At 45.8% G+C, this 12,522-nt stretch overlaps 1 protein-coding gene across 1 annotated transcript; it reads left to right on the top strand.

The window, feature by feature from the left end:
• The first annotated feature begins 1,562 nt into the window (after positions 1 to 1,562).
• PLPBP (pyridoxal phosphate binding protein) lies at positions 1,563 to 12,230 on the top strand. Its single transcript, XM_083589070.1, has 8 exons — positions 1,563 to 1,707; positions 3,942 to 4,049; positions 5,716 to 5,751; positions 6,276 to 6,351; positions 7,353 to 7,487; positions 9,329 to 9,471; positions 9,568 to 9,666; positions 11,886 to 12,230. The coding sequence occupies exons 1-8, from the start codon at positions 1,612 to 1,614 to the stop codon at positions 12,021 to 12,023; spliced, it is 831 nt and encodes a 276-aa protein (XP_083445196.1). The 5' UTR covers positions 1,563 to 1,611; the 3' UTR covers positions 12,024 to 12,230.
• Positions 12,231 to 12,522: the final 292 nt, after the last annotated feature.

The raw sequence follows: 12,522 nt of genomic DNA, 5'->3' as shown, positions 1-12,522 counted from the left end.
TTTTTAAGTTTGGAATAGAGTAGTTGCTTTGGAAGATGATAATCTGGCACCCACACAACATGACCAGTCCAACGAAGTTGATGTTGAAGAATCATTGTTTTGACATTGGTGATCTTTGCTTCTTCCAATCGCCTTCCCCCTTTCTTCCTGAGCTCGAGCGTTTTCAAAGTCCATGACACCTTTGGTAAAGGCTGTTCTCCAACTGGAACACTCGCAGGCCAGTGTTTCCCAATTGTCAGTGTTTATCTGAGAATCGTACAGTCGTACCTTGGTTGCCAAATGCCTTGGAACTCGTACGTTTCAGCTCCTGAACGATCGAAAACCAGAAGTGAGTGTTCCGGTTTTCAAATGATTTTCAGAAGCCGAACGTCCGGTGTGGCTTCTGCGGTTTCCAATTGGCTGCTGGTCGTCTTCTTACCAGTCCTGCTGTCCAAGACCAGCCATGAGCCTGTATAGGTTTCTATAGAGGGCAATCTCTCTCTGACTTTTCAAAAGTTAGAAGGTTCTCGTAATCGTATATTACAATTACTAGGAGGTGGTATTAACTGGGATCACTTGTATCTTCTTCTTGGACCGGGTCCTCCTTTGGGCCACATAGGACCCTAAATCTCTGCATATTGTGCATACCTATAAATCTGCCACTGACACACACACACATACCCAAAGACAACCCCTTGAGGTAGGAGCCAGCTCATTAGCAATGGAACGAGGAGTGCCAACTGAGGGGAAATGGAGAGGGTGTTGGAATGGAGTATCCTGGTGAGGATTCATGAAAAGAATAATGGAGAGGGGATGGAATGGAGTATCCTGGTGAGGATTCATGAAAAGAATAATGGAGAGGGAGTGGAATGGAGTATCCTGGTGAGGATTCATGAAAAGAATAATGGAGAGGGGATGGAATGGAGTATCCTGCTTGAGGATTCATGAAAAGAATAATGGAGAGGGAGTGGAATGGAGTATCCTGGTGATGATTCATGAAAAGAATAATGGAGAGGGGATGGAATGGAGTATCCTGGTGAGGATTCATGAAAAGAATAATGGAGAGGGAGTGGAATGGAGTATACTGGTGAGGATTCATGAAAAGAATAATGGAGAGGGAGTGGAATGGAGTATCCTGGTGGGAGGGTTTCATCCCTGGACAGTGGTATTCCTACTAGCTGTGAGGGGGTTCAGAAACAGCTGCCAGTGCGTGCACGGCGCTGCAGGTAACGAATCCCAAAGATTCCTTCCTTTGGAGTTCTGTTCTGGACTGATCCACGACGCCTCTGGAATTCCTGCTCGAAAAACACCCCCTCCTCCTGGGAAGCATTCGATGCTGCGATCACTGCGCCAGCGGCGCCTCCCGCGCATGCGCCGAGCGAGAAAAGCATCCCTTCCGCTTCCCTTCCCCCGCAGCGACTTTTCCCTCGGCCGCCCTGAGCTGCGGGTCCCCGACCTCTCCAAAATGGCCGAGGGCCGAGCCCAGCCCGCAGGCCTGAGCCCGCCTCCTCCGGGCCCCACCTCCGACCCTCATTGGCCAGCCGAGCAGGGCTTGGAGTGGCGATTGGCTGCCTGCGAGACGGCTGCGTGTGTGGCGGAAGCCCGGCCCAAGATCGGCGGCGCGGCTGGGGAATGTGGAGAGCGGGGATGGCTGCCGGGGAAGGCCTGGGACCGGCGCTCAGGGCAGTCCAGGAGCGGGTGCAGCAGGCGGCGGCCAGCAGGCCCAAGGTGCGAGGCGGGAGGGCGGGGAGCGAGGCGGCGGCGGCCGGCCGGGCGGTTCCTGCTCTGGAGGCGGCGGGTGGGAGAGACCTGGCGTGGCCTGCGGATCGCTGCTGCTGTTATTAATAGCCTGTGTATCTTTTAACGTGAATAACTTATTACCGGGTTCCCCCCCCCCATTTTTTAGAAGCATAGCCAGCTGCCTTATACCAAATCAGAATTTGGGTCCACCTAACCTAGTGTTTCCTGCACTGACTGGCAGCAGCAGCCCCCCCCCCCCGCGCAGGGCCTTTTCAGCAAAGGCCCTAGGCATACATAGAGGGGAGACGCCTGGGGGAAGCACACAGGGAACGGGAAGGCATGCAGGGAGGTCGTGGATCTCATGCACGATGAATGTTGATTGTGATCTAGAAAAAGAGGGGTGGTTGGCTTCATATTTTTCTGTTGCAACAGAGTTCCCTCCCCTCCTAGCAAGGAGGCAAGAGAGACCCAGAACCAAGAAGAAAGATCTATTTTAAGGGGATGCGTTTTGGCGTGGAGAACGAGGACAGTCCCTTCTACAAACAGTCAGAAATTATATCCCACCTAAGGTGGGGTTACTGTGGCTCAGGCAGGCCAAGCTGTGATATTCCTGAGGATTTAGCAAGTTTCGCATAGTTCCAGACACAGTTTACACAAAACATTAGCATTTGATAAGACCATCAGGATGCCTGTCAGACATCCCTCAATGCAGAGCATCTGGGCAAACAATAACAATTAATACAAAGGAGGTTCATAGATATAGGAGAGGAATCCCTTCAGGAACAACTTCTGTTTGCTATCTGAGTTCTCAGGCAAGGAGGATTAAGGAGGCAGAGGAAATATTTAGGAGTCCCAAGATGACTTTTGGATTGCTCTCCTGTACTATTTTAGACATGTGGTTTATATACCTATGTATGTGTGTTTACCTTGTGCAATTATCAAAAAAATTTCTATGTTTGAGACCATAGAATTCCTGCAACAATTATGTTCTCCATCAGGTCTCAGATTGATCCCCCTTGGGAAGTGATGGTTGAACTCTTAAGCAAAAACACCTGCAAATGACACCTCTGGTAGCCAAATCTGCTCTGGCAGCGTTACGTTAACATGTGACGATTTTATGCTGTGAATCATAGACTCACGCTGCGTGATCATAGAAGAAATGCCTTGCTTTTTGCCCTCTGTTGTTCCTTGTGAAGGCCTTTGACCACAGACAGTGAATTGAATGGAATTGATTGACTGGCAGCAGCACTCCACATTCCTTGCCCCGCCTGGAGATGCTGGGGAATGAGCCCAGGGGCTTTGCAGGTGAAAAAGATGCCCTGCCATTGAGCTGCTGTGTCCCCTATACAGTCCTGCTAAAGTGGTGGGATGCAGAGAAGAGGACAGGACTCCTGTACCTTTCAGTAGATGTGCAGAAGAGGGACTTGATGCACAGCAAGCTATACCTGCTAAATTCCCTCCTATACACAGCTGCTCAGTGTGCAGGAGCCCTGCCTGTTCTGTATCTGCCCTCATCCCAGAAATTCCTATAAGCAATTAAGTAGGGATTAATCACCACTGAATACAGTTGGACTTATTTCCAGGTAACTGTGGATGGGGCTGCTGTATGTTCACAAAGCAAGACTCAGGATCTCTTTGAATCATAAAGTCAGAGCCAACGTGCCTTAAGAACTGTGAAAAGTAAATGCTGTTAAGTTCAGCGGGGCCTCCCAGGGCAGCAGCTATGGGATTGCATTCGAAGTTACTCTAATTGAATTTATTATAAATAAAATAATTGAGGTTGGAAGCCCAGCTTAGGGCAGATTCACAAATGGATGTGTTGTTGTCGGTTGCTGCTGTTGTGGATAGTCATTTGGCTTGTCTTAAGCTTTGTGTTCGCGTTGTCATAGTCAATACTTATTGCATTTCATACTCATTTTAAAACATTTTTCCTCCCTCTCACTTCAGTATTCAATGCAGTGAACTATTAATCCATGGAAGCTTATGCTATAACGTGTCTGTTAATTTTTAGGAACCTTTGTGTTTTTCCCACCTTAACTCAAAACAGAACATGTGAACTTTTCTCCCTTAAAAAACAAAGTTCAGGATGGATGTGAGATAATATGAAATCTCTTATCAGTGCCTGTTGGCCTGGGATAAATATTTCCCATGTTCCAGTCACAGAGTTGTGAGCATCCGCACGTGCGCTTGTCCACTGACCATTTCGTTCTTTGCAAATACAGGGATTGCCTGCTATACAGCCTCGCCTTGTAGCTGTCAGTAAAACGAAGCCAGCGGAAATGGTGATTGAGGCCTACAACCATGGGCAGCGCAGCTTTGGAGAAAACTATGTGAGTGTCCTCTCTGTTTCCGCATTGTTTGGGTTTCAGGACCAGAAGGAAATAAGGCCTGAAGCTGCTGACAACATGCTCACAAACCAGATGGTCACAAAATATTTCATTAGTCCCGCGTCACCCTGGAGAAGTGTGGCATAGCTGGGGAGTAAACGTTACAGAGACATAACTTAAGTGGCTTTAAAAGATTTGCAAATGGGGAGAATGCTGCTGCTGCGCTCAGGTCGGGCTTTCAGGCTTCTCATAGGCCTCAGGTTGGCTGTTCTGAGAGCAGGATGCTGGGCTAAGTGGTCTGATCCATCAGACTTCATATGATCCTAAATTTGCTAAACTGAAACTTTGAAAAATAAGGGACACTTCGTGTCTGTGAAGGAGGAAGACAAGCCTGGCTCATGCATGAGGCAAGGTGAGGCGACCGCCTCAGGCAGCAGGATCTACAGGGATTTGACAATTGTATTCCAAGTGTGGTCGCATCATTTGTAAAAAGGCAATGTGATATTGGAGGTTCGATTGTCAGTCCCTTTGCCAGTGAGCTTGGAAGTCACCCTTTTCACGGCTGTTGGCAGCCTCTTCCATGATGTATACCAGCAAGGTGCAATCTGATGTCATGAAGGCAGGCCTGAAAGGTTGTGAGAATAGCAGAGATAACTCTGGATCTGGCCACATTCCCACATTCTCATTTATTTCGAAATGGCTTCTGGAGGTCTTTAAAATGTAAGCTAGACATGCAGATATCAGTTTGCTCATCACTGTGCAGCAGTAATGTTATATTACGGCTGGTTAATTTGAGTTGCATATGAGTGAACATGGGGAAATAATTGCACTAATGTTGGATACAGGGGCATCAATGTGGTTTGAAGCAGTTTCTTGGACAGAATAACTGTGGGAGCAGTTGGCAATCTGACGCATGACTTTGTACTCAAGAATAGTCTCTATTAGCAGTTTTACAAATGGATATTGCCTCTCTTGTAAAACGCTGCGCATTAACCCTTTTGCCTTCTGTTGAGGCATAATTGGAACTCACTGTCTTAATGCTGTGCATGTTTGCTTGTAATGTTCACCCATGGGTTGACATCTCTTCCTCTTCATGCACCTCCCTATCTCCTTTGCAGCTTGGAAGGACTTCTGCTAAGATTAGTTTTACTTTAAAAAAAACCAAAAACTTGGCTTAGCGTTAATGTTTGAACTGGGAATCCTTCTTTAAGATTAACTCTGGTGAGTTTTATAGCAAATCAGCTTCCAGCCTTTGATTATGAAACTGTCATTGTTTTAAACCAGGACCCCTTGTTTGAATGCACCACTGAGTCATCATTCTTTTACTGTGAAACTAAGCGTGGCAAAAGTCTTCCTCCTGGTCACATGGGAGGAGGATAGGGGAGGAATGTTGTCCTTATTCCATGTTGCATTAAACCAAGGATGGAGAAGCTGTGGCTGTCCAGATGCTGTTGGACTACAACTCCCATTTTCCTGGACTAGTGGCCATGTTGACTAGGACTCATGGAGTCCAGCAGTATGTGGACAGCTGTCAGTTTCCCACCTCTGCAATAAACAATGGTGTTTAGCATTGCATGTGAACAGAGGCACTTGTAAGTCAAGGTGGTTGAGTTAGAGGTAAGGCAGAGCAAGCCTGGCAAAATTTAATCCATGTCTTAACTTTCTACAGGTCCAAGAACTTCTAGAAAAGGCATCAGACTCCAGAGTAAGTTCATTTTGTGTGCTAGATAAAATCCTCATTCTGTCAAGTTGGCAGAGGCTTGTTTCAGAAAATTGACTAGTAAGCTCATGTTCAGAGAAGAATCTCTCTGCTTGCCTTTCAGTAGTAGTTCAGTTCTTTATGTATAAATAGCAAATAATCTTGGCCAAGATGCTTCTTTTTCTTGCGGAGCCCCAGTCATTTGAAATAATTTTCGAGCACAGATGGCAGCCTATATGCTGAATCTGTCCCAGCAGAGGTTATTTACACTGACAGCAAACTGCTACTAAGTGTGTTAACTGCCATCAAAATAATTTTAACATTTGAGGGACCTTGGATGAGATTTGCCCCTCTCTTCTTACACAGGGACCATTCTTTGTCTTTATTATGAGCCACTTTATGACGGCTTTTTGCCTTGAAAATTGAGTTATAAATAAATAAAAGTGAAATCATCCTTCACTTGCAAGTGTTCTATGGATGCCTAGCATGAAAATGAATTTCAAATTCTACTCACTTGCCTCTGTTCTCAGATTCTTTCTTCGTGTCCAGAGATTAAATGGCATTTCATAGGCCACCTACAGAAAAACAATGTCAACAAACTCATTGGTAATAATAATTTATTTTTGTGCTCACTTTGGGGGTGGGGGGCAGGGAGACAACAAGAAATCCTTTGTGTACTTTGTGGGGAGGGGTTGTAATGTGCTCACTTCAGTGAATGCACTACTGTTACCAGCTCTGACTTCAGGAGATCCTGATTTTGAGATGCAGTTAATTTGCACAGTGCAGGACATAGAACCAGTGATTTCTCCAAAAAATGAAATTGGGGCTTGGAGGGATTTATTTTTCCCAGGACTTAGGGGCTGCTGCTGTTAGCAAACATGGACTTGGACTATGTGGCATTATTATTATTGTATTATTATTATTATTATTATTATTATTATTATTATTATTGTTTTAATTAAGTTTCACAGTCATGGCCATTTCATAAGATTTAGCTTAGTTTTCAGTAGGTCAGCTGTGCTTGCATCCTCCTGAGTTGTAATTTTGCACAACTCTGTTAATGGATCTGAATGCAATGTGGTAATCTTCAATGGTGTCTCGTATGTCTGGTCCTTCAATTGATAAACTTATTTAGTTAATTCATAAGATCAGGCAGAAGGTGACTGAGAGACCAGCTTCTATCTTTGCTATTTCTTTGCTTTTTGTCTGTGCCGTGGGCAAAGGGCCCTTTTCTCCTGCTTGGTTTAGGACAAGACGGTTTCTGTTCTCTCTTCCCCGTTCTAAGATGTTGTTTTGCATTATACATTTTGAAAGCATTAGTTAAGAGGTGATTAATAATCTAGAAACCGGAAAGGCGCAAAAGGCCTTGTTGTTCAACCAGTCATCCAAAAGCAGGGCCAGCTGTCTCCCTTCACCAGTGTTGGGGTACGGCCTGATATAGCCTTATGGTGCAGGGAGCATTGTGCTACTCAGGTAGAGAACGTACAGTTTATGCGAGGGTCCCTAACTTGGCAGTACAGCTCATACTGTGCACTCTGAAATTGAATGAAACTGGTATGCTTTCTGCAATGGATATTTGCTCAGATTCTTCTTTAAATGTCGTCTAGCGGTACCTAACCTATTTATGCTGGAAACGGTGGATTCCCTAAAACTGGCGGACAGAGTGAACGGGTCTTGGCAGAAGAAGGGGTCTTTGGAGAAGCTAAAGATTATGGTGCAAGTGAACACCAGTGGGGAAGACAGTAAGTAGATTTGATGTTGTTCTCCCCTCTCACATGCCAAGGGTTCAGGCTTGCATTTCAGCCTTCTTTTAAAGAGCAGCGCTCTCTTTGTATGATCCTCCTTCATGCGCACACAAGTATGACATGTGAATGCATGGAAGGGTGATTTTGGGCTCTTTGAGGCTTCTGTGTGCCTTGCAGGACATCCGGAAAAGGAATCCTTCTCACAGGCAGCTGAATGCACTTGGCTCTTGGAGCAGTTGGGATTCCTGATCAGGCAGGATATGGTCTAGATTCTTCCTAGCAAGGCTGCCTTCGCCACTGGGAGGCAGCAAGGTATAGTGTGTACCTCTGGTTGCGAATGGGATCTGTTCCAGAGGCCCGTTCGCAACATGAAAAGCACGCAACCCGAAGTGCCGTATCTGCACAGGTGCACGGCGCAATTTAGCGCTTCCGCGCAAGTGGCGAAACCTGGAAGTAACCCTTTCCGGTACTTCCGGGTTGTCACGGGACACAACCTGAAAAAACGTAACATGAAGCAAACGTAACATGAGGTATGACTGTATAGAGTTGGACTAAAACAGAGGAGACACAGTTGCAAATTCACCATGAAGCTGCTTGAATGACCAACAAGCCAATCGGTTTTTCTGAGCCTAACCTACCTCATAGGTTGGTTGTAAGGACAGAAGGGTCAGGGAGGAAGAACTATATATACATCACCTGAGTTCCTTGGAGGAACAGAGGGTTGGATTGAACTTTGGAGGAACCTTGTATTGATTCACACCCTTGGTGCATCTAGCTCAGTATCGCCCCTGGCCACAGTGATCCATGCAACGGTCACCTCCAGGCTTGACTACTGTAATTGGCTCTCCGCGGGGCTGCCCTTGAAGCTGTCCCAGAAACTCCAGCGGGTGCAGAATGCTGCAGCGAGGCTCCTCATGGGGTCTCTGCCATGGGAGCATATTCACCCAGTGCTTTTCCAGCTGCACTGGCTTCCGGTGGAGTACAGGGTCAGATTTAAGGTGCTGCTTTTGACCTTTAAAGCCCTTCACGGCCTAGGACCCTCGTACCTACGGGACCGCCTCTCCCGGTATGCCCCACGGAGAGCCTCAAGGTCCATAAATAGCAACACCCTAGAGGTCCCGGGCCCTAAGGAAGTTAGATTAGCTTCAACCAGAGCCAGGGCCTTTTCAACTCTGGCTCCGGCCTGGTGGAATGCTCTGCCTCATGAGACCAGGGCCCTGCAGGATCTGATTTCTTTCCGCAGGGCCTGTAAGACAGAGTTGTTCCGCCTGGCCTTTGGCTTGGAGCCAATTTGATTCCCTCCCTCTCTTTCTTATTTCTTTTCCTTTCTCCTCCTGCAATGAGGCTACATTTTAATGTTTCAATATTTTAATGTTGTATTTTAATTTTGTTTTTGAGTTGTAATCATTCAACTTGTTTTTATTATTGCTTGTTAGCCGCCCTGAGCCCGGCCTTGGCTGGGGAGGGCGGGGTATAAATAAAAAATTATTATTATTATTATTAATGACTGGCAGTGGCTTTCAAGGATTACAGGCAGAGGATATTCCCAGCCCTGCTTGGAGATGCCAGGGGCTGAACCAGGGACCTTCTGCATGCAAAGCAGATGCACTGCCACTGAGCCATGGTCCTCCCCCAGAGGTTGCAATAGAAATGCAATGTATAACAAGGCAGGATAGCTCAGTTGGTAGAGCATGGGACTCTTAATCTCGGGGTCTTGGGTTTGAGCCCCATATTGTGCAGAACATTCCTGCATTGCAGGGGGTTGAACTAGATGACTCTTGTGGTCCCTCCCAACTCTTAAAATGCTATGATTAACAAATAAGCTTTTCTTTTTAAAGGTAAACATGGGCTGCCGCCTGGAGAAACAGTAACAACAGTGGCACACATCCTCCAGAAGTGCCCCAGCCTGGAATTTGTGGGCTTGATGACAATTGGCAGCTTTGGGCACGACCTCAGTAAGGGGCCCAACCCTGACTTCCAGGTATTCCTGATCTGGGGGGAAATACTCGTATGCAAAGCTTGTCTCTTAAGGAAGGAGAGGGCCAAGTTCAATTGCATTGTCTTCCCTCCCCTGCAGATGTTGATATCCTTGCGCGAGGAGGTGTGCGACAAGCTCAATCTCCCCATTGAAAAAGTTGAGCTGAGCATGGGGATGTCTACAGACTTCCAGCATGCAGTAAGTCAGTCTATTGCCTTTTATTTTCTTTTTTTTTTCTGCAGTTGCTAATCATGGGGCCTTTCTCCTTTCACTTCTTCCTCTCTCCCTCCCTCCTAGCAGAGTGTCTGGCCCTCTGAGTGAGCAACCAAGCTCATGCTGGAACATTTGCGTAAATCTTGGTTTTCCCATGTGGACAGCTTCCCTGCTTCTCATAGGCAGCGTCATAAACCCATGGACTTGGCAGTGAGCCCCATTAAATTCAATAGGACGTAATGTCTGAGTAGACATGGTCAGGGTTGCACTGATAAGTATGCTGCACGTGCCTCTCTTTGCCTTCATTTCTCTTCCATTGCTCTCCCTTGCCTGGCTTCTGTTTTCTCACCAGACCCAACAGAAGCTGCTACTTCTTGTATTTAAATCCCTTCATCCAATGAAAGGCTCTTCTCTCTTCATTTTGTTCTCTTTATCTGCTCTCATGATCTCCACTGTGCTTTTACTTTTGTCCTGGCTAAGCTTCACCTATTTCACACTTCCGAGTCTTTGAGTGTTTACACACCATACATTCAGCACCTAACCTTGCCATCAAGAATCCTGGAAACTGTAGTTTACCTCATAGCAGAGGCCCCATTCCCAACACCCATAACAAACTACAGTTCCCAGAATTCTTTGGGGGGGCGGGTGCTTTCAATGTATGGTGTGCACACAGCCTTTCTTTCCCACTGTCCCTTTCTCTGGGATGCTCTGCCTCCCAATTTTTCCCACTTCTTCCTCCTTGCAGCTGGCTTGAACTGTTACCTCTTCTTCCAAGCCTTTGACATCTCCTCCTTTCCCCATCTTCGCCTTGTGTCCTTCCTCCCCATTTATTTACAATGTTTCTCCCTTCTTTTTAGATGGCAAGGTCTGTTCCTTCTTAGCAAAACTATTAGATTGTACTTACTGTATTATCACAGATGCTTGTTTTTGCAGTTCACAAAAGTGTGAATTTGTTGTAAATATTAAGATTATACCAGCAATAATGAGTCTTTTTGTAAAAAAAAAAAAAAGAAGATTTAAATCAAGTCTTACTGACTAGTGATTTAAATCAAAATAAATCCACCCTGGATACACTACAGAGATTCCAGGGACTAGAAAGGGAAACAGAAGCAGGAAAAAGGCACTAAGGGAGGGGGGAAACAGCAGCTCTTTAGGACCCCACAGAGTATCTTCATTTCTCCCCATGCAGCATCCAGCTCCAAAAGGAGCCAATATCCTTCCATCGACCCATAATGTCCAATTCCAATTAAATTTTTATTGCACCAGCCATAGGCCATGGCATCATTCAGAAGGAGAACAAAAAGGGAAAAAAATAACAACAATAACCATAAAAATCATCGGGCACAGGCATACAATAAAATTGCGGTCACGGCTACTAAAACTATTTGTTGCATTAAATAGAACAGAATAGCAGAAGATTCTCAGGTAAGATGTGCCAAATTAAATATCCGAATCCCCTTTGCAGTTGACCACTATTTTGTCTAGTTCCTTCCTCCTGATCTTCTTAGCTGCCAGCGCATAGAGTGCTACTTTATAAGTAACAAAGTCGTTGGTGTTGCTCAGCAGCCATTTCACCCTTTCCACCCTATTCAGATGTGTTCCATTCGTAAACAGGTTTTATAAATCGGTCTCTTGGGTCTATATATACATATACATGAGAATGAAAAATACTCTGGAACAGGGACTACATAATCACATGAGCACTGTTCCAGAGTATTTTTCATTCTCATGTATATTATATCTACTTGAAAAAAGAATGGTTAATGAAGAAATTACATATCTTTCTACTTATGAGTGTTGAACTAATTGGCTGATGAAGAATTCCATGAAACATTAGTTGTTATCCGGAAACACTGTTCAGCAGAGTTCAGAGTTGGACGTCAGAACTGGACATTTGCTGATTATACAAAGCTTCACAGCTTGATCTCCGCCGGGTAAAGTCTGGCACCGTGATTCATTTAAGGACTTTCAGAGACTTCAGTTTTTTAGTTTTGATGTTTTGAATTATTCCATAAAGTTTTTCACATTGTAATTGTTCCCGGCCATCGTGTCGCTTTTGATATTGCTTACTCATATTTTGCAATACCGGGGTTGGTTTGTTTACTAATTTACAAATGGGACAGCCAAGGCCTTTCAGATCAAAGTTCCAGCTTCCAAAGCACCCGTGATCTTTCTCCTGCCTTTTTTTTTTTGCTGCTTTGCAGATTGAAGTTGGATCGACAAATGTTCGGATCGGAAGCACCATCTTCGGAGAGCGAGACTACCCCAACAAACCTTCCAGCGACAAAGCCCCGAGGGAGATTAAAGGCCAGCTGGAGAATTTGACAGTGAAAGAGCACTAACAGGAGAAGGCCCTAGCGATTCCTTCCATGGAGGGAGGGGAATCCTTTCTAATAGACCTTACTATGCACTTGACTATCCCTTTGGGCTGACAGCTGTGGGACACCATCAGGTAATCAGAGGGTGTCGCAGGCACTTCGTCACATGTAATTTTAATATTGTATATCCATAGAGATTGAATTTTTCTATAAAAAAAACCAGCAAATGGAGCACCAGTGATTGACAAGTGACTTTTGGTACCTTAGCTGAAGTGACTTTAGATAGCTGCTCTGGATAACCAGCTGACTTAAGCCCTACTAGGTCCGGGCAGGAAACATTTCCAGCTCTGAACATTACACATTTCTAACTGGAAACTTGGTTTCCCCGAGGTGGAAACCCCTCTTTGCGGGGGTGCCATGGCCATGCTCCATTGACTAAGCCCCCCTCCACCATCCCACTGAAATGCTTTATGGGCAGTGGCGTAGCGTGGGGGGTGCAGGGGGGGCGGGCCGCACCGGGCGC

This window comes from Podarcis filfolensis (assembly GCF_964270895.1).
Source record: "Podarcis filfolensis genome assembly, chromosome: 15".
In the NCBI taxonomy this organism is placed as follows: domain Eukaryota; kingdom Metazoa; phylum Chordata; class Lepidosauria; order Squamata; family Lacertidae; genus Podarcis; species Podarcis filfolensis.
Note: the sequence above shows the minus strand (reverse complement) of the source record. Positions and strands in the feature narration are given on the sequence as shown.

What these genes read in the sequence shown, in the direction of transcription:
- PLPBP (XM_083589070.1), top strand. Translation starts at nt 1,612, where the DNA reads ATGTGGAGAGCGGGGATGGCTGCCGGGGAAGGCCTGGGACCGGCGCTC. An exon ending in GCAGCTTTGGAGAAAACTAT is followed by an intron (nt 4,050 to 5,715) that starts GTGAGTGTCCTC and finishes AACTTTCTACAG; the next exon opens with GTCCAAGAACTTCTAGAAAA. An exon ending in GGCCCAACCCTGACTTCCAG is followed by an intron (nt 9,472 to 9,567) that starts GTATTCCTGATC and finishes CCTCCCCTGCAG; the next exon opens with ATGTTGATATCCTTGCGCGA.